At 34.1% G+C, this 25227-nt stretch overlaps 2 protein-coding genes across 8 annotated transcripts in view; both read left to right on the plus strand.

The window, feature by feature from the left end:
• The window catches only part of LOC148312358 (uncharacterized), a 75080-nt gene extending 59337 nt beyond the window's left edge, over nucleotides 1-15743 (plus strand). The window contains exons 10-20 of one of the 7 annotated variants that reach the window (XM_088277374.1): nucleotides 802-1087; nucleotides 1771-1993; nucleotides 2078-4851; nucleotides 5304-5606; nucleotides 6070-6345; nucleotides 6860-7077; nucleotides 9786-9842; nucleotides 10683-10880; nucleotides 12506-12632; nucleotides 12716-12814; nucleotides 12903-15743. In XM_088277374.1, coding sequence (XP_088133500.1) covers nucleotides 802-1087; nucleotides 1771-1993; nucleotides 2078-4851; nucleotides 5304-5606; nucleotides 6070-6345; nucleotides 6860-7077; nucleotides 9786-9842; nucleotides 10683-10880; nucleotides 12506-12632; nucleotides 12716-12814; nucleotides 12903-14140 — 5799 coding nt within the window. In that variant the 3' untranslated portion in view covers nucleotides 14141-15743. Of the gene's footprint in view, nucleotides 1-801; nucleotides 1088-1770; nucleotides 1994-2077; nucleotides 4852-5303; nucleotides 5607-6069; nucleotides 6346-6859; nucleotides 7078-9785; nucleotides 9843-10682; nucleotides 10881-11671; nucleotides 12473-12505; nucleotides 12633-12715; nucleotides 12815-12902 lie in introns of those variants that run through there. The other 6 variants (XM_088277375.1, XM_088277377.1, XM_088277378.1 and 3 more) reach the window with 6 other exon arrangements.
• A 3148-nt stretch (nucleotides 15744-18891) lies between these two features.
• LOC148312359 (major royal jelly protein 1-like) lies at nucleotides 18892-21463 on the plus strand. Its single transcript, XM_088277423.1, has 5 exons — nucleotides 18892-19067; nucleotides 19148-19301; nucleotides 19580-19773; nucleotides 20342-20586; nucleotides 20779-21463. The coding sequence occupies exons 1-5, from the start codon at nucleotides 18892-18894 to the stop codon at nucleotides 21072-21074; spliced, it is 1065 nt and encodes a 354-aa protein (XP_088133549.1). The 3' UTR covers nucleotides 21075-21463.
• The last annotated feature ends 3764 nt before the right edge of the window (nucleotides 21464-25227 follow it).

Below are 25227 nucleotides of genomic sequence, written 5' to 3' on the forward strand. Positions count from 1 at the left end.
ACAACCACACTACTCAAATTCTTGGAAGTTCTATAAATATGAACCAATTTTGAAACATATTGTTATATTGTTGTAAATATATTTTAATGAAAAGATTCCTTTTTGATTTCTAGAAGCTCTACAGGCATGAATCTTTATTGTGCTTGATATTTTTCGCACAGAAACCAATGCGCTCCATTTTCTACCATAATTAGCTCATCTAGATGGCAGTCCAAACATATTCTTTCATTTGGTATAAAACATACTCAGTACCACAGGAAATTACGAGTATTAACAGTAGCAACAGTATTGTATTTTAATATTGTAATATCTCGGCTGAAGTTAAGTGGTACATATTTGAATGAGAGAAAGAATAACAGAATGCAAGAGCTTATGAATGCCCGAAACAAGTGCATGATTTTTTATTTGTATATAGGAAGTATAAAGATATTAATAGAAGAGTGAATTCAGGGAATATAATAAATAGTGCTTTGAACACGGTGATTGCAAATAGAAATATATCCAAGGAAGTAAGAATATATGGAATTGGCAAATGAAGTGTGATTATATTGTATGTAGAATTGATTTTTTTTGTTGATAATTATGTATAAAGAGTGTCATCATATATTATTTCACATTACAATATACAGGACTAACCTGTTAATGGTCATGCCTTTTGTAACAGCTACAGCTATGTTGAACGCATTGTATTTTAATAATTGGAATACAAATATTGTTTATCCAAATTTTTCTATTTACAGCGTAATATTAATGAAATCAAATTAAGTATATTTTCTTTTATTATTTCTTAAAACTTTCCAGAAAATTGGTCAGATCCGTCACGACAGCGACAAGCCCTGGCCGGCCGACTTGCCGGAGCCAGATCCAGAAGCCGCGAGCTCCGAGGTGGCAGAGCTCAGGTTGGCCGTCCCGGTGGACCCGGAGGCGGGCGGCTCTGCAGCCGGCTGCAGCTCCTCCGGCCCGGAGGAGGCCCGGAGCCCCCAGCAGGTCCGGAACCAGGTGCTGGTGCACTACAACATGTACGGGGTCGTGCCGCTCAGTCCCATACAGGAGGAGAGCTGGTCTGAATTCTCCGACTTAGAGAAAGGTAAAACAATCGGTAAAACAACTCTAGTATTCTTATTTTTATTACACACATCAACATAAATGTGGAATTGTGTAATTGGCTTTCTTTTTTTATGAATTTAACTATTTTTTTTATTATATACTTTTTCTAATTGTAAAGCTGTACAATTCCCGAATAAATAAATAAAAAATGTATCAAAAGGTAATTTGCAAACTAAAAATTAAAACTTTTTTTTTTTAAAGACCAATGGTGTGTTTTGAAATTTTGAATGATTACGAAATAAATTATCCCCTATTCAATAATTTCTTCCTCTGCCTGGAGCATGTATATACTAACTATGCTTCACTATGCTCAAAATATGAAGTTATCCATATTTTAATTACAATCCATAAGTGAAAAATCATTTTTTAAAAATGGCCTTAGCTGTTTCTTTTTTTTGTGTGTTTTGAGCTAATAAATTGGTACTACTTCTGCAACCAGTGGTGCAGTCGGTACCACTTAGAACCAATATCCCACCAGTCCCGCACCCCAGACTCTAGAATCTAGTAATGCAATATATTTTTTAATAAACAGGTGACATAAGCAAAGTATATGTGAAAGGAAATGGATAAATATAGGTACGCGCTGTTAATTAGGAACAGGGAACGGTGAAAGGAATACAAGTTCCTCGAGGACAATTTGTTCATGAATATTGGTGCTTTCAGCGGCTGACAAAACCGACACTTCCAACAGCCTGTCCCTCGGTGAACAAACCAGTAACATCGAGAACATCCTGCCATTCGACGGAGTCTGTCAGGCCATCAACACTCTCTTGGTGACCAAACACGATGAGAGGCAACACAACTGGTCCGATGATGACACTCATTCCGATTGCTCTAATCGCACATTCGTTCTCAATGAAGTTGCCCCGGGAAACTTGAACAGACAGTAAGTAGAATGTTATTTAAAACCGTCGTATCCCCGCTATGGTTTGTCTTTTTGAAACCGCAATAATCCATTTTCTATTTTCAGGCAAAGTCTCAGTGCGGACAGCCTAGATAGTTTCGATGGGGAGCCCATGGAATTCGAAAATGACAATGTTTCTTCTTTGGTTAAGAAAAAGGCACTGTCTCTCTTAAACCAATTCCCACCGCACACTCTCGAATCTTCCGAATTGCTTTCGCCATTTTACGAAGACCATTCCCACACCAAATCCACAGAAGAGATTTCTCAGAATGTAGATAATTTACTGGAGAATATTAGCAAAACATTAGAAAATGCTTCCAAAATGTCGCTTAGCTCCGAAAGCAATGATTTTATTAATCACGATTTCTTAAAGGATGATGCTAATAAGGAACCGGCTGATTTTATAAACCGGGAAGTCCCACCCGATGATTTTGTAAATCTAGATGATGCAATTGGAGATCTTTCTCAAAGTATATCTGAAGGCGATTCCGGTTCCAAGACGTACGTGATCGATGATAAGAAGTCGACAGTGAAGGAACTTTGCAATGTGTACGACAACAAGGTAGCCGAGTTACCCGATGATCTCTCCAATGTTTCTAAAGTATCTCAACCGTCTTTCATTTCGGAGATGACCAGCCCTGTGGATTCCGATATCAAGCCATCCGATAGATCGGTCTCAATAAACTTACACACAAAAACACCGAGCATGGATTCATGGTGTTCCAACGATACTTTATTCAATGTGGAAGAAAACTTCGATGATGTTTACTCCATCGACCCGATAACTAGTCCTCCTGCGAGAGACCCATTTCATGAACCTCACACTCGCGCCGACAACGCTTCACCTAATGTGACGGATGGAAAAGCACCGCACAATTTATATGACAAGTGTGGAAAAATCGCATCTACTTTACACAACTTTGATCGCCCTATGGAAATGGTAATGGGTTGTGTTGACGATATTCATAATCGTACCTTTCCAGCCGCCGAAGCTGATATTTTTACAGATTTCCAGCAATTGAGTGCCAAAAATTCTCCCGAATTGCCATTGACATTTGAAAAAGCGGACTTAGCTATCGAAGGTGCTCATCTGAATTCCGCTAACAAATCTGACGATAGTCTAACTGCCGAGTCTGGGATTTCTATCTTAGTGAATAGCGAAATGAAGCATTCCATTTTACTCGATGAAGTATTGAAAGATTCGCCGATATCTGAAAAAGATAGCTGTATACTTAAATTACCCACTATTCCTTATGATTCTGATGAAGCTTTCAGCACACCTGATGAAAGTAGACATGTAAAACAAGCGGATGTATCGAGTCCTTTAAATGATGAGAACCTACTGAAAGTTATGGAAGACATTGGCAGTATCTCGAAGACCAGTCCTATTTCATTTAATACCTTGTCTTCTTCTAAAGATGATATTTCTAGTGTAATGGACCAAAAGGACATCAAGTCTGATTCGGTCGGTTCTCCAGGCACCGAGGCTCAGCCCGTAATGTCGAGTGAAACAAGCGCGTATGTAAAAACATTTGAGCACTTACAAACGGCGATGACATCGACTCCGACATCGGGAATCGGCTCGATGCAGAAACACATTTCAAGTCCAGAAGTCACTGAATCTACTGATAATATTATCGATGCCCAGTTTCAGTTTCTAGAAGGCATTGCAGATTCTTCCATTTCATATATATCTTTCAAAGATGATGGTGGTCAAAATTTTATCACCAATGAAAAGTTGTCCGGTAACTCTCTTCCAGTGGATAGTGCTTCACTGCGAGACTCTAAGGTTCCATCGGATACACCATCCGATCATTATAGGCTAGAAAATGTAATGGATATAGCTAAACATTCCACAGGACTCGGTGAAATCACCTCTCCTAACTTCAGCCTAATTCCTTCTACTAACCCTCAAGCCTCGGAAAGGTCACATCACATATCTGATAATGATCGTTCAAACATCCAAAAGAACTCTACGGGGTTGGAAGGTATTGTTTCACCAAACTTCAGCGTGATTTCTCCGGTGATCCTAACATCAGAGATAAATAAGCCAGACATGTCCCAAAATGTAAATAATAATTCTTCCGGGTTAGCCGATATTATATCACCAGAATTCAGTATAATTCAACCAATCAACGCCAACCTTGTAGATTCTAATATGCAAGGAACAAGCGACGAGTCGGGATCGGTAGAAAATAATAAAAATTCTACCGGATTGGTTAATATTGCTTCACCAAATTTTAGTATAATACCTGCCGTAGTGAAAATTACAAAAGACACCAGTACCGAATCTGAAACTGAGAATATTAAGAATTCCACTGGATTGGATGCTATAGAATCACCAAATTTTAGTATGATTCCTCCTGATTTTAATGACTGTAGTAAATTGAAAAATGTCAGCTCTGACCGAGAGTCGTCAAAAGACCAAAAGAATTCCACTGGCTTAGGAGACAGTCTGCAAAGCTTTACTACAACTTCTCCTATTCTAGAGTGTAATAAATCAAATCTCGGCGGCATTGATTCTGAAGTGGAACAGAATTTACTTAAGAATTCTACAGGATTAGAAGACATTGGTTCTCCAAATTTTAGTGTAATTCCTGAAACGAGTGGCAATTCTACGAGTTCTAGTTCTACAAAAGGGGCAAATGTACTGACAGAATGCGCAAAGACCAGCTCCACCGTACTCGAAGATATTAGTTCGCCAGACTTCGACATCATTCAACCACCGGCATATGATGCTTCAAATCCTATCTTTGAAGTCGCACAAATTTCTGGAAATTTCCAATCAAGTCCTGATGCTGAAATGAGTTTGAGCTTGAATTATGACAACTATTTACCAGGTAAATTATCTTTTTTTTCAAAATTGCTCTTACAATTTGCGTATGCATCTAATAATATACAGTTGATATATCGTAGTCATACAGGAGAAAGTGACCAAGTGCATTGTTTTACAAAAACGTGATCATTGACTATCTGATATCTTACTAGCTTAATATTGCCTTGAAAAAATCCCAAATGATTTTAAACTAGTAAATATAATATATTGACTTGGTAAAATTGACTAAATGCATTGATGTTTATTTTCTTGCCAAGCAAAAGTGACTTAAATGGCCCTCCTGAACATTTTACGTTTTGGTAGTTGGTCACTTTCTCCTGTACGACTGCGATATGTATCTCAATTTATGCAAAATTTTAAAATGCAAGTTTTAATTTTAAGGTACTCATTTCTTGTATTCTTACTGTAAATCCAAGGTGTTTTTGTTTGATTAACAATTGATTATTTATTTTTAAGATTCGGCAAATCCAATAAGGGACTGGCATGTGAACAATATGACCGTTAATTTCCTAGACAATGAGAGGCGCTTCCAGGATAACTGCCTCACACCCAAACCGTCCATGTTTCTACTAGACAACGGGTCACTATCGGGTGATGCAAATAAACACAACATCGCCAGATCTCCAACTCTGGATTCCTTCATGGAAAATGTTGCCATAGTGCCGCAGCAAATAAATCAAGATGAAATTGCGCCAAATAAATCCCCCGGATTCATGAACATCCGATCCTCCAACTTCAGCAAAGTACATGGCGATATCGGTAAGTTCTTTGATTCATTCAATTTGTTTCATTCTTTATATCTCTCCCAATTTCGATTTTTATCTAACTTTACTTACATTTACTAGCAAAATTCACCTTTTATGAAGGAATCTCATGATCTTTTTATCTAGATTTCGATTCTCTTTCAACTTGAGTCCAATTTTGCTAGTCTTCCTCCCATTATTCGCACCGGAATTATCTAGAATTATGTTAATTTCTTGAAGGCATTGTATCAGACTTGATGGTTAACGAATGTGCTACTCACTACACTATAAAAGGTGGTCCTTAGAGATTGGTCAGGTATTAAAAGCTCTGCTGAGTACAGCCAATGAATGGTTTAATTTATAGAATAAATTACATAGTTGCTATTTTATTATATAAAATGCAGTTCCACCAAGAAATAACAGTACAAAACTTAAGTTTAATTTATTGTTATCTCAAATTTTGTGTTTGAAATTTTCAGATAATGAAGGTGAATTCAACGAAGAAAATGACGTGTATCCAAATAGTCTTCAGTACATAAACCCCTCTGGACTAGATGAATATATTCAGTACACCGGTGTTAATATGGGTTCGCACAATGCGGACAAGATTTTAACGGAAAGCGTCATTAAGGACTCGCCGACTTTTGAAACCTTCAAGCAGTCTGCTGGAGTTATGGCGCAAGATTTAAGTGAATCTGGACCTTACAGACAACAGAAAAGGAATTCGGCAGATTTAAGCGATATTCAATTCTCTGGTAATCTTATTTTTTTATTTTATTGTTAATTCCTTTGGCAAAAGGTCATAAATGATTTCCACTATTCTAAAGAAATTGTAAGATTCATTAGTGGTAGCAATGATTACACACTTCACAAGTTTTTGCCTGCCGTTCCATCAGTTCTGTCCCAACTTGGACTGTGTGCATATATATACATATACATACATGGATAAAGACTTATATTTTTAAGCAACATTTATCTGTTCTTTGAACTCGTTGGGGTTGTGATCGGTAGTCTGGAGGGGAAGAGAGGGAGAGAAAGATCCCTGACACGATGGACCGATCAAGTTAAGACAGCAGCAGGCACCTCGGTGGTTGGAGCGCTACGAGCAGTGCAGTCAAGAGAGAACTAGAGAAGAGTCATTGCTTCGACAAGACATTAATGAGGACTAAGACGGAAAAGAAGATATTTATCTGTACACGAGTTAACCTCTTTTAATTGCCGCTTTGTTTTCCAATGATTTGGTTTTGGTACAATAGAATAAAATTCCAGGTCCATCCAACGAAGACGTGATGTCCACCTCATTCAGCGAGATGTCTCCCCTGGGGGAGAGCGGTCCTGCGGCGGGGTGCGCCCCCACTCCCTCCCCCAGAGTGACCGCCAGCCTGGCCGGGCTCGCCAACATGGCCCCCGAGAGACTCAAGGACTGGGACAGCGAGAGCGACGATTCCAACTGTAGCTCCTCGTCCAGCGGAGACTTTATCTGGAAGGTTTGAAAAACTTTTCTCTTGCAAGCGCCGCGTATTTTCCCCGTGAAATTCACTAACAAACACTATGGTGGATGATCAAAAATAAGTCCTGAAATAGTTTTATAAACAGCTTTTTTCTTCAGTCCAACTGTATGCTTTGTTGTCAGCAGGGACATATATTTTGTACTGTTATTATCATGAAATTGTAAATGAAAACACATGTTTTTTACCACTTTAGTATTATATTTATTTTTAACGACTAGTTTCGGAAGCTACGGATGCTTACATCTACGAGTTTGAATACAAACAAATATATGTATAAAGTTTATATTCAAACCCGTAGATGGAAGCATCTGTAGCTTCCAAAACTAGTAAAAAACAAGTCTTTTCTATTACAATTTAATCGTGTCTTACCACAGAGTGAATGCTGAAACAATAAATGTTATTATCATTCATAATACAACATTAAAATAAAATAAAAACATTGTTTTCTAAACCATACGCACACTGAGAAACTATGTATTAAAGAGTCATTTGACATATTAATTTTTATTGGAGAGTAAATTATAAAATATTTAGAAATCGCAAGATAACGTCATATGATCATCAATATGTAACATGATTTTTAAAAAAAAAACATATGATTGGGTAATAGGCGCGCGGGGAATAACGCGAGTAAATGACATTGCTAATAATAGATCAACATAAAATTATGCACAAGTAATGATGCAATATGTTGCCAACTTAACAAAAGGCTGTGTTTCGATAAACTAATTGTACAAATAAAAATGATGGATAAAATATTGATATTCTTGATTTTAAGAAATACAAGAAATATCTTTCACGAGTAATGCTTATTGTGAAGCATTTTGTAGTTCGGTAGATTCGGTCGGTTTAAATGACTTATGTTTTTTTTTGTAAAATTTATAATAAATCCATATTGCCGAAAAAAGGTCACCATAGTAATTGTTAGTATGTAACAGTTTCTGTCTTATGAATTAGTTGCCGCTTGATGTTTTAAATTTATTACTTTATTTGTATTTTTTTTTATTTAGCATTTTCCCTTCAAAATTGAAATTTTATTTTTCATTGTTGATGTTAAACATGGATAAATGGATAGATAAATGGTAGAGTTGCAAATGTTGATAATTCAATGTTTTATTTATGCTTGTGTCGTGTATAATACAAAACTAACTTTCGTTATATTTGAATTATCTTTGTTATATATCACCGCTGCTATGATTGAATAATAATAGAAAATAACTAGTTGTAGATTAGAAAAAATAATGTTGTTTACTTTAATAAGTGTACAAAATTTTAATGTCTAAGATAATGAACTAAATTCAATTAAAATTTAAATACAAACCTTTGAAAAAGTAAAAATCTAAGCAGCAGTGATTTAGTTCTTTGTTCTCTGTGTATAATCTGTATTAAAAAATGTTTCAATATTATTTGTGTAAAAAATATATTTATTTATTGTCAATTTATACATATATCTGTAATGTATAAACCAGGGGTTCCCAAAGTGTGCGCCGTAGAAAGTCAAGAGGGGCGCCATGAGTCGATCCTCTGTCATTATCCGAAACCACAAATATTCTCGGGTACCTATAAAGCAACAATTTCTATTTTGAAAGCTAGCATCTTTCTACCTAACTACTTTTATTGTAGGTACCTATTTCTTTTAACTATAATATATATATATATACTTATGTATAAAGTCATATTAACTATTCCAAATAGCTTTCTAAAGTAGGGCGCCGTGACGAAATACTATACTTGTAAGTGCGCCGCGGGCTGAAAAAGATTGGGAACCCCTGGTATAAACTATTTGTGCACATTAAATCAGCTGTCCCAAGGTTTAATTTTCCAGTTCCCCTTATGTATTAAAAAAATCTTTATGTATTGCTTTTTAAAATAGTGTAAATATAGACATCTCTAGATTACTATAGTTAATTGGTTTTCTGAATACATCATTTGAACCTGGAGCATGGACAAAGTTGCTCTTTCGAATTAAAATTTTAAAGTTATAAAAATATGAAAATCATGGGGCCTAGATGTTATTTAAATTAGCAATTCTTTATTGTCTTTAGTAATCATTCTTCTTCTTCAAACCCTTATCCGCACCTCAATGGTGCATAGGGCACTGCATCATATAAATGCAGTGTTATCTTGATTGTTAACACATGAAGGAAAGGTGATCAGCCCTCCGCCTCAGGTACCAGTCCAGGGTAATATTGAAAAAATATTACAGTGAAAAAAAATCACTTATATGTATTTGACCCCCCCTGGGAATCGAACCCGGGACCTCCGGTACGGTAGGCGAGCTCGCTGACCTATACACTACGGAGGCGGAGTAATCATTACATAGTAATTAAATCTCACAACAGTAAGTTTCTGAGATATTAATTACCAATGTAAAATTTACAACTGGAACATAGAATAAATACAAGTTGTAACTTTGGGACGGCAGAAATACATCATGATGATACTTGGAGATAACATGAAATCCTGATCCTGACTCATTTATGATATTTTCTTAACATTTAAAATGGAGATCTAGCTTTATCCAGTTTTAGAGCAACTGCAATGTAATCCTGGATCATTCAGGGTGAAATGTTATCTTCAGGTTGAGTACTGTGTACCGTGCACTGAATAGCATGAGCTTTTTGCATTGTCGTGTTTAATACTTATCTGCTTCTGTTTGGTTGTGGGTTGCTGCTAACTTTCAGGAGGGCGGGAGGGAACAGCTGTTAGCCGTGTCCACTATGTCCCACCACTCTCCCGCGGTGAGTCGCACACCCTTTCTATACTAGCAGTCCCTGTATTTATTTATTAGTCACAAAACATAATTGAATATTATTATTTCAAATATATGATTTGCTTTTTGTCGTTCCCGCTTGACTTCGCTCATCAAATCGGCACCTGAAAAAATATTCCTTGTGCGGCAATAATGTGCAAAGAAAAACTCAAATGAATATCTCAAAATCAAAGAAATCAATTTATGAGAAACACATATTTTAAAGTATTTGTAACTCGTATTATTTATTTTAATTTCATTTAAAAAACGTTTTTTTATGTCGTGTCTATTTGAAAATGGTATTTTAAAAATAAATTCATAATAAAATATAAAATACGAATTTTAAAATTCATCAAAATGTTATTACTTTTTTATATATTATAAAATTTTATTACTTTTTTTGAAACTACATATGATGATACCTAAAAACCATATATGTTTAGGTCACATTGAATTTTATTTAGGTATTATTATTTTTTTAATTAAGAAATGTTTGTGCTACATGAAATTTACTTGGTACTTTCATTAATGACTGAACTGTCATTTGCTTTTTTAATTGAGCTCTCGTAGATATCTACTGAAGCGCTATGGCGGGTCAGTTGACTCAGCTTTGCAAACTAGATACAGCAAAATCGCCATATGCGTTAATGCATTCAAAAGAGACAGAAATAGTGTGTACAAAGGGAATCCTATTTTTGACCATTTTTCACTCAATCCCTGTAATTTTAACCCCCCCCCCCCCCAATGCGTAGTTCAATAGTTGTGAAACTGTGATTTGGCATGACAAATAAAATTTAGAATAGAATTTAGAATTTTTCTCAATTTGTAGCAGAAGAAGCAGGCGTCACTGTCATTCGACGATATCCCCGAGGAAGGGGAGGGGGCCTCGCGCGGCGAGGGGGACGCAGAGGAGGGCGAGGGAGAGGACGACGACGAGGAGGAGGAAGTGGAGTTTGTGCCGTCCAGTTGGGACTGCAGAGCCGCACCTACCAAAAGCGCGCTCAAGAGCCCAGAAACTAGTCAAATGGTGAGAACTTATTGATTTTTAACCCTTATCAGAGTCAATTCATAAACTGTTAGATTTACATCAAATATCCGTGTTACCCCCATTTTTAAAACAGGCTTTTTTGCCTTATATTTAGCCAAAATAAATGTTTAAATTCTAGTATGTTAATTGTTACATGTCTCCTAATGTCTAGTAGGGCGACAATATTTGGCATGAATAGTAAAAAAAATCTAAAAATGTTAAGTGTCAAATGTTAAGTGTTAAATGTTAAATGAAAACGTTACAAATAAATCAAATAATACTGTCTTCTTCTTCTGTTCGTATCATGTCAGGTCCCCCTGATGTTGACTATCACTTGAAGTAATTGTCCTTGTCTTGGGCAGCTGTAAACAGTGCCTCAACGGTCCTGATCCCCGTCCAATCTCGTATATTCCGGAGCCAGGAGATGTGTCTTCTGCCCACACCTCGTCGACTCTATATTTTGCCTTTTATGATTAGGTGCAATAGCTCGCACTAATCTCCTGTCAGCACATGCCCCAGATAGGACACCTTCCGGACATTGATATTAGTCAGCATCTGTCTCCCTGCTCTTGCTCTTTGGAGCACATTTGCGGTGCTGACCATATCGGTCCATGGAATTTTACAGCTTTCTACAATATAGCCACATTTTCTAATTTTTGTACTTATTTTGACAAATACAAACACTGTTATTTTTCCTTTATTCTGTGATTAGGTATTACTTAGTATTACAATAATGTACGGATAATAAACATTTGATTAATTTTTGTTTATTACAATGCCGCTGCCTGTAGGAAGAGGATCCCTTAAGCTCCGTGAGTTGCGTGTACTCAGTAAATCAGTGTATTGGATTAACATAATGCATTAGTTTTGTCTTTTATCATGCCAAATAATAGAATGTTGAAATTGCTAACATTGAGGTTTTTTTAATTTCCTTTTTTTTTTGCAAAATTAGTAAATGTTAAGAATTAAGAGTTTAGGTTGCAAAGTCTGCAATATAACATCAAAAACAGTAACAGAAATCTAGTTAAAAAGAATGATATGGTAGACTCCTGATTACCTGAGACTTCAGAAAAAAACCGTTATAATTTAAAACGGTGATGAGAAAAACTTCATATAAAATGTAGCTCACATTCGATTGTAGCGCTTCAAATGTTTGCACGATCAAAATTGTTGAATCTAGTGTGCAGCTTTGACATAATTTGTGCAATCGTGCTTGCTTTTTGGTAATAGCTGTCCATTTTTCAATTAAAACTTGGTAGATATTAGGCTCTGAACGTTAGAATTTCGTTTATTTTCTTATATTACTTTTCAAACTAAGGCATTCATGAGATGCTACTGTTTTTGTTATTTTTGTTTTCATTGACTTGTCTTAGTGTAGTCTTAAGCTCTCTTGTTTTGTTAGACAGCGCTTTTATCACTTTCATCCGCTTTAATTTAGATGTCAGCTTACAATTTTACTGCAAAATGATAGAAAAAATAACTTTTGCATTGAATACACTATTTTATTAAAAAAAAACACTGTGTATTAGGGGTGGGGTACATACGTACTTTTGTTTTTAAATGTGGGTCTAAAATTGTGGACTTTTTATTTGTAATAAACTGATGAAAATTAATGTCTGTTTAAGCAGGAGAACAGAAAGCGGGTGGTTTTTAAGAAGCAGAAATACCAGTGCATTTACGAGTATCCTAGGGAGATACTGTCCAACGAAGACGATGACCTGCAAGCTTTACCTGACTATTCTACATATTCGGGTAACTTTATACCCCATATTCATTTGTGCTAATTATTTCTACACTCCGCTTTGTACATTTTCACAAAAAATATTTTTCTTTAGACTGGCACCCATTTGGCAGTGGAAGTGGTTCCTATATGGTTGAGGACTTTGAAAACTACCTCAATTCCCATCCTGGGGATCTTCATCAACCTTCTTCCGGTACTTGCGCACATTTTTTCATTATCTCACAAGTACGTAGTATATATCTAAGAGGAAAGAAATTATTGTAAAATGTTTTATTTTCCAGATTTACTCTCCGAAGATGATTTCTACATCTCATCATCTACCCGCCCATTCGAAACCTACAACTTGATTAGTTCGTCGAGTCAATTCTTCCCCGGACAACATCTGTCACTATTCAATGAAAGCAAACCTTACTCCTCGGAAGGGTTAGAAACCGAGGAATACGACTCTCTGCCCACTATTCCCACAGAATATGAATATCAGCAGTCGCGTCTGCATCCGGAGAACGAGGCGGATAGTCTGCACACAATCACCAAACCTTCCTTCGATTACATCACTCCAGATTCCGGAACAGAGGACATCACTCCGGGGTCACTCGTGGATTACCACTATAAACATCCCTTTACAAACAACGAACCCTTCCGTAAAAATAATTTATCGGAAGACAGCCAGATAACTGGCGACTCGAGAAAATCTGACACGAAACCCCTCAATCTCACCGAACAGGAAATAATATTGAACACGAACAATAAGAACGGAGGTCTCGGTCGGCCATTCTGCGGCGCACTGATACTTCCGGAGCGAGGCTCTTCCAGCGGCTCTCTGAGTCCGAGTTCCCCCTCCCCCTCCGCTTCCCACAGCAGCCAGAGCTCCGGGCCCGCCTCGCCGCTGCCCGCACCACCCGCCCTGGGGGGCCTGCGCCACACCCGCGACAAGCTCAAGCTGGACCTCCCTCCGAGCCCCCTCTCCAGGAACTCTCCAGCCATCATCACTTCGGGCAAAAACGCCAACAAGGATATCAAAATATTCAACTTCAAGAATTTAGACTCCCTGCAGTCGGACGACTTAGATAAGACTCTGAGCGAGTCCGCTTCCGATGTCAGCAGCGCAAATACACTAGTAGAAAATATAGACTATACAAAGGGCAATGCGAGTCTCTCGGAGAAACTCAATCCGGATTCTACCCCGCTAGCGTTAGATGACGTATTCGTAGACTCAAAAGGCGGAAGTATGCCGGAATATGACGATATGAAAGCGGACAAGTTGTCTCCTTTCAGTCCGATCTCTATAATAGGAAATTTGATCCCTGATAAGAATGTTTGGAGCGACAGCAAGCAACCGGAGGTCAGGACTTTGCAGAAGGCCGTTGTGGCCATGGACGGGGCGGAGAGGAAGTCCAGTGTTGAAACGGTGAAGGGTGAAGGGACCCTGCTGGACAGCGGAGACGAGGATTCGGGCATCGGCAGCAGCGCCTACGCCACCCTGGAGAGGAAGGACGAGCCGGAGAGACAAGTTAACTAGCGACAAAGTAGCCAGCCTAGATACGTATAACCCCCTATTGAGCAGTGAGTAATGGATCTGCGAGCGTTCTAAAGACTGAAGTGTTGCCAGTGGGCGATGACATTGTGAAGTTTTACGATTGTCGGTCGGTCAAGATGCGGTTAGCGTTAGCTGAATTTATGTCTAGAATAAATTTTAATTGTTTGTCAATTAATATGCATAGTTTTAAAGGCAAATTTCCATTGTGTGCTCAATTGAGCGGCGCTTTTGGAAGAACGGTTTCAGTCCATTTTACTGATCTTTATATACTAATTTTTAAATTTTTATATGCCAAGTTTACATGTAACATACCCCTCTATACTAACACGGTCACCTAGAATCACTACCGTTTTAAAAATCATTTTGTCTTTCGTCGATAGTACGTATTGAAATTTTGATGTATTTATTTGATCGCCAAGATGAATAATACAGTACTTTTGTTTGTGAAATAGATTTAATAATTGATATTTTGAGGAACGTCAGAACATTAGGTATAGTCATTAGGAAATATAGATTTTCTTTCTTATTTTAGTCAACTGTATTATATAAAATTTAATTCCTTATTGATTTATTAGAGTTTAGAAATTTGTACATATTTTAAATGAAAAGCATTTAATGCCATTTGTCCATCTGATATCACGTGCAATCTTATTATCTAATTATTGAAGCGGAATTTATGTTGAGAAATACATAGTACAATACATACTAATATTTGTTAACGCATCATTTTATTATAACTCATTGTTATTAAACTTTTTCAATTTGCGCACTTGTATAGCAATAAAAAAATAATATTTCTTTTAATTTATAAGGAATGATTTAAGCTGTGATAGCATTACTAGGCCTATGAATGGCGACTAGAATTTAGCAATTCTCGTCCGCAGAATGTATGTTTGTGTTAAAGATTATTCTATGTTTTTATCTGAAGCGGTTTTGTTTTAGTTATGCACTTTTATGAAGATTTCAGTATGTTTACCAGATTATATAAATATTTTGTTAAGTTATTTTCATAACACGTGAGATTTGAGATTTGTAATGAATATTTCATTATAGATCTATTGAAACGTTACTATATTACGTAATCAAGTTGTGTTAGCTAGTTGAAAGTAAAGTGTGGAGAGAAATTGTCCGCCTACATATTTATACTATACTATAGTGGCTTCCATCCTATTGTTAACACCTCATGATTCCCGAGTACGTGGAGGGCTTGCGCAGATTTACGTATAAATGAATCTCATTTTGAACAATAAAACTTTATATGTATGTACCATCAATACAAGTATAAAAAAAGTTGTTGGCCTAATTTTATTATATTATGTTTTTGAGTTAAAACATTTCTCACAATATGTATTATGTTTACTTCATTATTTTAAAAGTAAGAATTGTAAAATTATGTATTATTTATTTGAGACATGTTCAGAATATAATAATTGTAAAGTTGTACGTACCTATAGAGAAATGAGTTTTGTGTATCCGTGATATGTGTTTAACGTGATGTGTGTATAAAGAGATAGCTGATTATTTGTGGAATATCACTGGCTAACTAGAGCCCGCATTTTCATTAAACATAATATTATAGTACAAACCGAACTCTTTTATTTACTCCTTGAAAACCCTTCCTCCAAATAATATTACAAGTGAATAATAATACCTACTGATTAAACAGCGACTAATAATATATGTTTTATGACATTTTATTTATTAGCATCAATCCAAAAGACCAACTTTAACATAATCAGTAGCAACTTTCTGAAATCTGAAAAGCGGAGATAGAAAGGAAGAATGACATACTAATAAAATGTTATTTAGCACTGAGACAGTTAAATCGTAACAAGGTCAGGTATGACTTCATTACGAGTAGGTGTAGCTTGCAGTCTATGGACTCTACTTCTGAATAGCTTTTGATTCCCGTTCCAAGTGTGTCATAATTGGAACGGAAATTGATAGGAATAAAAAAATCACAAATTTGAACAGAATCGATAATAACTTTACAGAAACATGCATGGACTGTAAGCTAAACCTACTCGTAATGATGTCACACCTGGCGTCATGATTCAACTGTCTTGTTTGTAATTTAAATTTGTGGAGTTTAATCCTTTGTAACTATACAAAGTCTAAATTAATTGTTAGTAAAAATGTGATAATACCTAATTCCGGTTCAAGTTTCAATTTTTATTTACCATTTCTTAAAATAAAGTTAAGGAAAGGAGTAATTTATTTTACACAAGAGTTGCCGTTCATGCCGATAGGTTGGGACATGTTGACACAGTGTGCTGGTGACGTCCTAATATTTAGTTAAAATACAGCAAATTTAACCAGTTAACCGAGCGGTCCGCTATCCAATTACGCAACTTGTAACGGGCGCGAATACTGATTCACTCCGTGTCTTAAATTTATGTCGAGACGTGTATGGATGACAAATACCTTTGTTGTTCGAAAAATATACGTCCATATATATAGTATAATATTCTTTTTTGACATCTCATCAAAGATGAAGAAGAATATGGAAGTCTGGACATTTACGGGGCTGACGACCGCCATATTCTTCATAGACTTCCATATTGTTCTTCATCTTTGATGAGATGTCAAAAAATAATATGAAAATAACTCCTGTAATTGGAGATAATCCAGATTTTGTGAACAAGTATTTGGACACACTCAAAATGTTGTATATAGTATAATAAATGTATATTTCAAGGACGTATTCACATGTCCTACCCGTACCCGATATTGTTTATGTTTGACGTATTTATGAGTCCTGCCCGGTTAACAGGTTAATTATAAGTAGATTTAACACATGGCAAAATAACACAAACATGATACTACACTGGCACGAAAGAGTACCAAATTCAACTGGATTTTGGCAGATTGTCTAAATTTAATTGAATTTGACTAAATTCAGTCAAAATCTAACAATATTTTATTTTTATTTTTTTAAATAGCTTGTATGAAACCTTTTTTGTAAATATTACAAAAATTACAAAACCTGAGAAAAATATGTGAAATCTTCCCTATCTCTTCTTAGGAACAGATTAAGCTGATATTAATCCAGTAAGGCCAATCAACTCTGCATTGTAAGTAGCACCAAGAGCCGAGGGCATGATTTCATATATTTACTGGGAAGAAATGACTACATTTGCTTCATCATGCAGAGTAAGTACATATCAGTATAAAGACCAAACTGATCATGTGCCACACAATCTGGATGGCACATAGTGTTATTTTTAAACCAACGATATATTCATTGTTGTTAAGGTTTACTAATAAACTCGAGAAATTACTTTACTTTTTGTCATAAAAACAACTAAATAACAAAGAATAAGGTCAAGATAAAAAAAATAAAATAAATATTTCCCCCATATTCCGTATAAAAGATTTTTGTAATAAATATTAATGGTAACCTCAGAGTCTTGTTGGAATATATATTGCGTAAACAAAAGAAATACTTATAAAATTATATTTAGAAAATATTGAGGACTTTCTAATTCTTAATTTCCTGTAAATGCGTAAAATAAACAAAATATTTGTTTACAAAACAGAATAATGCTGCAATCATCAATAATGTTATGCACTATTTTATTGTCAGTTTGCAACTTATTATTAAAATTCAAAGAGATTTTAATAATTATTTTTAGCTGACAAGTATTTCTTATTTTGTTAGGAAATGCAGAACTTACCTATAGTTAGTTTAATATTTAGAAAACTAACACTATTTTTTTTTTGCCTATCCATTTTTTTTTGAGGAAGTTACTATTTTGACGCAGAATCCTTGAAAGAATTTAATTTGCTACACATGCTTTTAAAATCTATATAATATAGGACGCTTCACAAATAAAGTCATTTTATTGTTCTTAGTAAGGGGGTATTGTGTTGCATTTGGTTGTTTTAAGTTTAAAGTCAAAGAGGTAAGTTCACTATTTTTAATTTTGCACAAAAATAATGTAGGTATATTAAGTATAGCTTTGAGAAAACCTTTCCGTTGCATATTTAAATAGATTACCGCTTTGTACCACATTCAAAATAAATAACGGGTAGTGGTTTTATAACCCTTATTTTAAGGTAATTAAGATGTAAATTTTACAAAAAGTTATAATAACATATCGCTCACTCCTTTCAAGAACGTCATAAATCAAAAATCGTCAATTTTCAGTTGTGCATGCTTTCGGAATGCCCAGGAAATGTACTATATCCCAGCGAAATCGGCATATTTTTAACTTACTATTTACCCGCTACATGGCAGAAAGTGTTGTTTTTGCATTTTGAAGAAAAGGTTCTGTTTAATTATTTTTTTTAATAAACCAAATATTTGTCAAATGGAGAAAAAATCTTCATGTTTTACCTTAAAATATTTGTTGCACAGTGAAAAGTTCAATAAATGGCTTGATATTTATTTTTAATACATTGTGTTATATTTTTTTAACTTTAAAAACATTCTCCTGAAAAATCAAGTTTTTTGATTTATGACGTTCTTGAAAGGAGTGAGCGATATAACGAAGACATTTCCAGTATTCTGTCCCATATATTTTTCTTTAAAAGCTATTTTAACTTGACCCAGGACCGGAAGGGATGCAAGTGAAATCCCAGGTATCTCGGGAGACAATGACAGCCAAAAACGTTTTTTTTATTTACTTTTTTTATCTATTAAAATCTGAAATGCGGAATACTTCAGGGTTTTATTGATTTCTCAGTTGAAGATGCTGGCGCTGATAGTGTGGTCAGCAGTATGTGTTACCATGTCCAGCGCTCACTGTTGTCCTTCTCATACCCTGTCCTGGGAAGGAGGAGTCTTATCTTTCCCTTCGAATGACATTAAGAACCTCTACTCGCGGACTGGAGAATACATTTCCAAAAACATGATGGCAACTAAAGCGGTTATGAGTCACGACAAAATTATATTTCTCATGCCAAGGTAAGAATTTTCATAGTAAAAACTGATTTACTACCAGAGCCAAAATTATTTTAACTAATAATAATGATAATTTATTATAGGTGCAAATCCGGTGTCCCAGCGTCTTTAGTGAAGTATGATATAATGTCTAAGCCAGGAACTATAAAGTTTACTCCTTTCCCGAACCTGGCTGCCCATGAGAAGGGAAATTGTAAAGCAATCCAAAATGCCGCTGATATTTACATAGATTCTATGGTATGAACCAACATTCATTACTAACAAGGTTTGATCAAGATAACATTGTGTCAATTTAATGCAGTAACCATTTTACTATTATTTATAAATGAGAAAGAGGGAATCTTTGTTGCAAGTATTGACGAAGATATTTTTTAAAATATTTTTTTTTCTGAAAGTTAGCAACACTTCTAAATTTGTGCTTTTTCATATTATATACACACTGGCTGCTCATTTTTTTAAATACTAGCTATGCTCGGATATTATGTGTTTATTTATTTTTCTCCATTTTATTTTAGGGTTTAATGTGGGTTTTGGACACTGGTATAATCAACAACATGGAATTGCCAGAGGAATTGTGTTCACCGAAGGTACTTTGTATTTCACTTTTAAGTGGAAGGATTCTTCGACTCATTGATGTTTCACATTTAACTGAAACAAACTCTAGGCTTCAAAATATAATTGTGGACTACAGCGAAGGAAACCCATATTTGTAAGTAAATTTTTTTTTTTAGTTGGATTAAGTGAGAAGATGTTTTCTAAAAAACTTTATAAATACTATCCCAGTTATGCCAATGGCAAGAATGTAATTTTTGTGTGATTTGATTTATGTTGAATTGGTATTTTGGATTGATCTCATAATAATCAAATGATTTTCTTAAATACTATAACCGAAAAAACTTACATCTTTAAACCATACATAACATCCTAAATATAAGACATGCTTTATATCAGTCTATTCTACAGCGTGGGATTATTGGTTAGGGCGATAGGAGTAATGCATTATTAAATAGTGTTATTGTTGCCAAAAAATCAATAATGAAAATAATAATACCACAGAGCAAATTATCAACAAATTACAACTTACGACAGTTAAAGAACAATAAAACAATGTCTCACATAACACAAGAAAGCACCTCCCGCAAAGCACACGAGTCACAATTAACACTCTTTATGGAAATGTGCATAGAACTACAAGATTCATCAAAAAAATAGATGGGACCTGTTTCATTAATTTTTTATCAAAAATCTTAAAATTTTATGTGTATATTTATTTCTAGCTTTATAAGTGATGCTGCCAACAGAAGAGTCCTTATCTATAATGTTGGAAATTCTTCAAGTTTTCGAGTATCTCTTCCCGAAGAAGTAGCTCCCACAATTTCCCCGCAAGATGTAATGTACATGGCTAAAACTCACATGCCAGGGGAAAATTCTATCATTTACATCACCTACTTGAATAGTCCCCATATAGTCTCAATTGATACACTTTATTTGAAAAATGGTGATTCTAATGGTGAAATAAAAGGTACTTTTTTATTTATTATTATTTTCTTTATATTATCCTTCTTTAAAAAATAATTTTAAAATATCCAATGTTAAATTATATGCCATTTCTTTCTTTCCTTCAAATGAGAATAATTGTTGATTTTCATGTTGCAGTTAGGTTAGTTAATTGATGTTTATAAATAGTTGCAATATTTTTTGTTTATTTTTACAGATGTGGGTCAAAAGAAAGCGCCAATGATCATATTGGGCACGAACCAATTTAGTAAAATTTTCTTCCGTTATGAAGACAAATCTTCTATTTATGTGTGGGATACGACCAAACCATTTGATGCAGATTCTTTATACCCAATTTATACCAGTGAGGATTGCTTCATGCCAACCGCAGTTGTTGTCAATGGTTTCAAATGTTATAAAGTACTTGAATCTACATATCAAGATTTCTATGATGGTGAATATGGATACGGAGTCTCACAACAACTTGTCGATTTGACGAGAGAAGATATTTAGTAAAATTCGCAATAAATTTAATTAACAGCCGGGACAAAACAGTTGCTAGCTTCCAGAGCTGTATTATTTTATTATAAATTATTTCCATATTATTTTTAACATCTCATCAAAGATGAAGAAGAATATGGAAGTCTGGGCATTTACGGGGCTGACGACCGTCATAGGCTGGCTTAAGTGATCACTTTACACACGTGTAACATTCACCAATTCTACCCATTATTGACAACCACACTACTCAAATTCTTGGAAGTTCTATATATATGAACCAATTTAGAAACCTTGTTCTTGAATCACTAGAACTTCACTAGAGACATCTATTGGTGAGATGTAATAAATGAATAACTGCCCCGTAAATGCCCAGACTTCCATATTCTTCTTCATCTTTGATGAGATGTTAAAAATAATATGGAAATAACTCCTGTAATTGGAGATAATCCAGATTTTGTGAACAAGTATTTGGACACACTCAAAATGTTGTAAATAAATTATTTCATTAAAAAATATTTTGTCGAGGGACATCAAGATATCAATTAGAGTGACTTACTTATTCCGATGTAGGCTACAAATGGCAACCCTATATATATTAACACACTTCGGATGGGTGTTTTTACACCTGCGGACTGCTGGCGACGGGATTTGATAATTATGTGTCTATTAGACCAGTTATATTACATTATTCATATTACAGTTTAAACCTTAACAAAGAGATTTGTACAAAATATTCATATAAATATATTGGATAATTCCTCCTTATCTGACTTGATAAATGAATGAGGCCGACGCAGAAGGTAAAAATATTATCCCGCCCTTAATCGCTCCCCCATTGATCGACCGAGCGTATTAAGCATATTTATCATTCATTATGAGAGAGAGAGTAATAATATCATAATGAATGACAAATATACTTAATATGTATAGGTAAAACAATGTATGATAGATGTTATTGAAAAAATTAAGAAAGGTGTGTTGAGGTAGTTTGGAAATTTGGAACAAATGAGTGAAGAAAGAACGGTAAAACAAATTTATGAGGTGTTTATAGTTGTTAATAGAAGCAGAGGAAGACTTAGCATGAACGAGTATTTCAAATACTTGAAAGTGGTCAGGTCAAGAGTCGGAATATTCGTTGGGTATTTATGAGGATGAATGAATGTGGAAGAGGCAAAGATTGTTTGCATAGACAGGTTGGGTTAGGTTCAGTTAGGTTATTATGTATTAAAATATTAAATCATATTTTTGCATTTACTTTGTTTTATATATTTATTATAAAAGATTCATATCCTCTTCTCATAGTGCAGTGAATCGTAATTTATATGGCATATTGTTGAGTAAAATGATCTCAAGCGTGATTTTTTATTTATTATATTTTATGTCAAAATATTTTTATACCATACATGCCGTAAAATCTTGTAATAAATAACATTTCAAATGAGCTTATAAAAATGTGTAAATCAAGAAAAATATTGAGTCTTATACACATCAAAAAAGTCTAAGATGATTAACCAAAGAGTATTATACAATATATTGTATTAACCTTATGTTTAAAAAAATAACTTAAAATATGAATAATCAGATTGTATTCTAGATAAATTATTATTATTCAGATAATAAGATAATGAAAGGTACTAAAAATATTTATTTTATAAATAAAGTACTGAATTTTTACACATATTCACTATTAATTATTTTCACACAGGATATGAAGTCACTTTTCTTATCAAAATTAAACCTTTTTTCAAAATAGTTTGATTCCTTTGATGGTCTTGGAGGATTAACTATAGCCCACATATTTCCTTCTGGGTCCAATACGAGTTGGGAGACATTTGAAAGCTGTTGAAATGACTGCGCCAACACATCATGTCCCTCTGCACTGAGTGGTTTTCTGAATCAAATATAGCAAACATTGTATCAAAATAGAAATTGAGCCTTAACCGCTTAATGCTCGCAAACAGCGTGTGTATTATGTTTCGACTTGTTTACCAGTTGCTACTCTATGTTTTTTATTGGAATTTATTGGAAATTCTTTGACAAATGGCCAAATTTATTGTTTTATAATTTTTTATTTAAGTTAGGTTTTTTTACATTTTTTATTGTTACTGTTTTGTTTTTCTGAACTGGACAACTTTTAAAACTCATTAAATAAAAAATATAAAACCTGATATTTTTAATTAACGAGTATTGAGTGGTTAATCTAGTATAACCCCTTATTATAGTCAAGGCGACACATGCATTTTTCAGCTAGGCAAAAACCTATATTGATATCCCTCTTGATTTCAGGGGGGCATCAAAATCATTATGAAAATTTTTACTTACATTTTTTTAGGACCTGACATAATATGTTATATATGTCATTTTATATGTCATATATTAATTATATGAGAGTAATGTGGGCAATTTCCTAATTTGTATTCAGAATAGAACCTTCTTTTAGAGATGTGTTAAAGATCAATGTTAGAAAAACTGATACTTGCTCAACATATGTATTTTTATCAAATGAGTGGAATTAAGTCCTGCACCTTTAGAGTAATTGAATCTTTGTATGGCCTATGAGGTTAAACACTGTAAATCAGATTTAGTGCTGTAAATGATACCAAATAATTCACATATACCCAAAAGCCCCAATAATATCTTTATGCATGACTGTATAAGGAATAAAAGATCAATTTTTATTACATTAATATATATTATATTAATATGCAAAAATAAATATTATTAACATAAATATTTTATTACCTGCTATCCCAACGTACTACAGCATAATCCCGGGGTAAATAATAACTAATACCAAATTTTTTGTCACATATGAATCCCCTGGACGGTCCTATTTTGTCTCCTATATAATCTACGTAGAATTGCATAATTTTTCTCTGAAATATACAATGCATTTTAATGAATTATGTTACATCAATAGGAATAAACATAATTTTTAGACTTTTAGAATAAAATGTAAAAAATATTAATGTAAATTCTTACCGTATTCAGATTTCGCCTCAGCACATCTAATTTAATTTTAAATATGGCCATATTTTTTGGTGAAGTAATGTAAAGTAAATCATCCTTTTGTGATATTGCTATGTTTTCAGTAGATATAATACCATTTTTTATTAAAATTTCACCGACTTTGTCATGTAGAACAAATTCATTACATCTTGAATTGTAGATTTCACATACAAATAAAATATTTGCATTAGATACGCCAATATACGCCCTTTGTCTTAATTGCAAAGGAGAATCAATGAGAACTTTTGAAAATTTCAAACCATTATCATCAAAATCATACACTTGAATGATTTGAGTAGTGTGTATATTGAAAACCATTAGCTTAGAAGAGCAGTTTAAAAAAGAGCTTCCTTCATCTAAGACCCAAAGTCTTCCGTAAGTATCAACATCTGTACTTTTAGCTTGTATAATTCTTTTGCAGTTATTATTCCATCGGTTTTGATTATCTTTTAAAGAAAATATACGTGCTCTTGTAAGAAAAGATTTTTTTTCAGGCCATGGCGCTTCAATGAGAGTAGGGTAATGTCCGTCTTCATTCAATAATTTTATAGACAAATAAGCATAGTTTTCAAATATTGTAACATGAAGTACTGAATAATTATTTATACCCAAATGTGAAAGGTCCCACGCTGAACTCACAATTAAATTGACCCATACTAACATTACAATTGCACTTATCCAAAATAGAACCATTTTGTACAATAGCTGAATAAATACTAGACTATATACTAGTTTATAAATACAAAATATGGATCAAAAATAATTACAAGAAATCAATGTTGAAATTTCTGTATCAGCATTTTTTTCAATAATAATTATTAGGGTCAAGACTTATTTAACATCAGTAAAATTAATATTAGGAAATCTCTGTGAATAGTCATAAATGTATAATATTTTTCACATTTCACAAGAATTCAGTTACTTTGCCAAAAATAAGTTTACTTTTCAAGGAAAATGATAATTTATTCTTAATACATAAAAATTAATACAGCGTAAACTTTACATAATACTCTATTACAATTTCTTTACAGGTTTTTTCAACTATATTTAGATGCAAAACGCTTTTATGTTGTTGTTTTTTTAATATGGTGGAAACTGAAGAAAAATATATTGTGATAGCAATTTGTAAATAAAAAAATATAAACCTCTTTTACTT

The sequence above is a fragment of the Brachycentrus maculatus genome, unplaced genomic scaffold (genome assembly GCF_059751285.1).
Source record: "Brachycentrus maculatus isolate JH-2025_06_01 unplaced genomic scaffold, ASM5975128v1 h1tg000042l, whole genome shotgun sequence".
Taxonomy (NCBI): domain Eukaryota; kingdom Metazoa; phylum Arthropoda; class Insecta; order Trichoptera; family Brachycentridae; genus Brachycentrus; species Brachycentrus maculatus.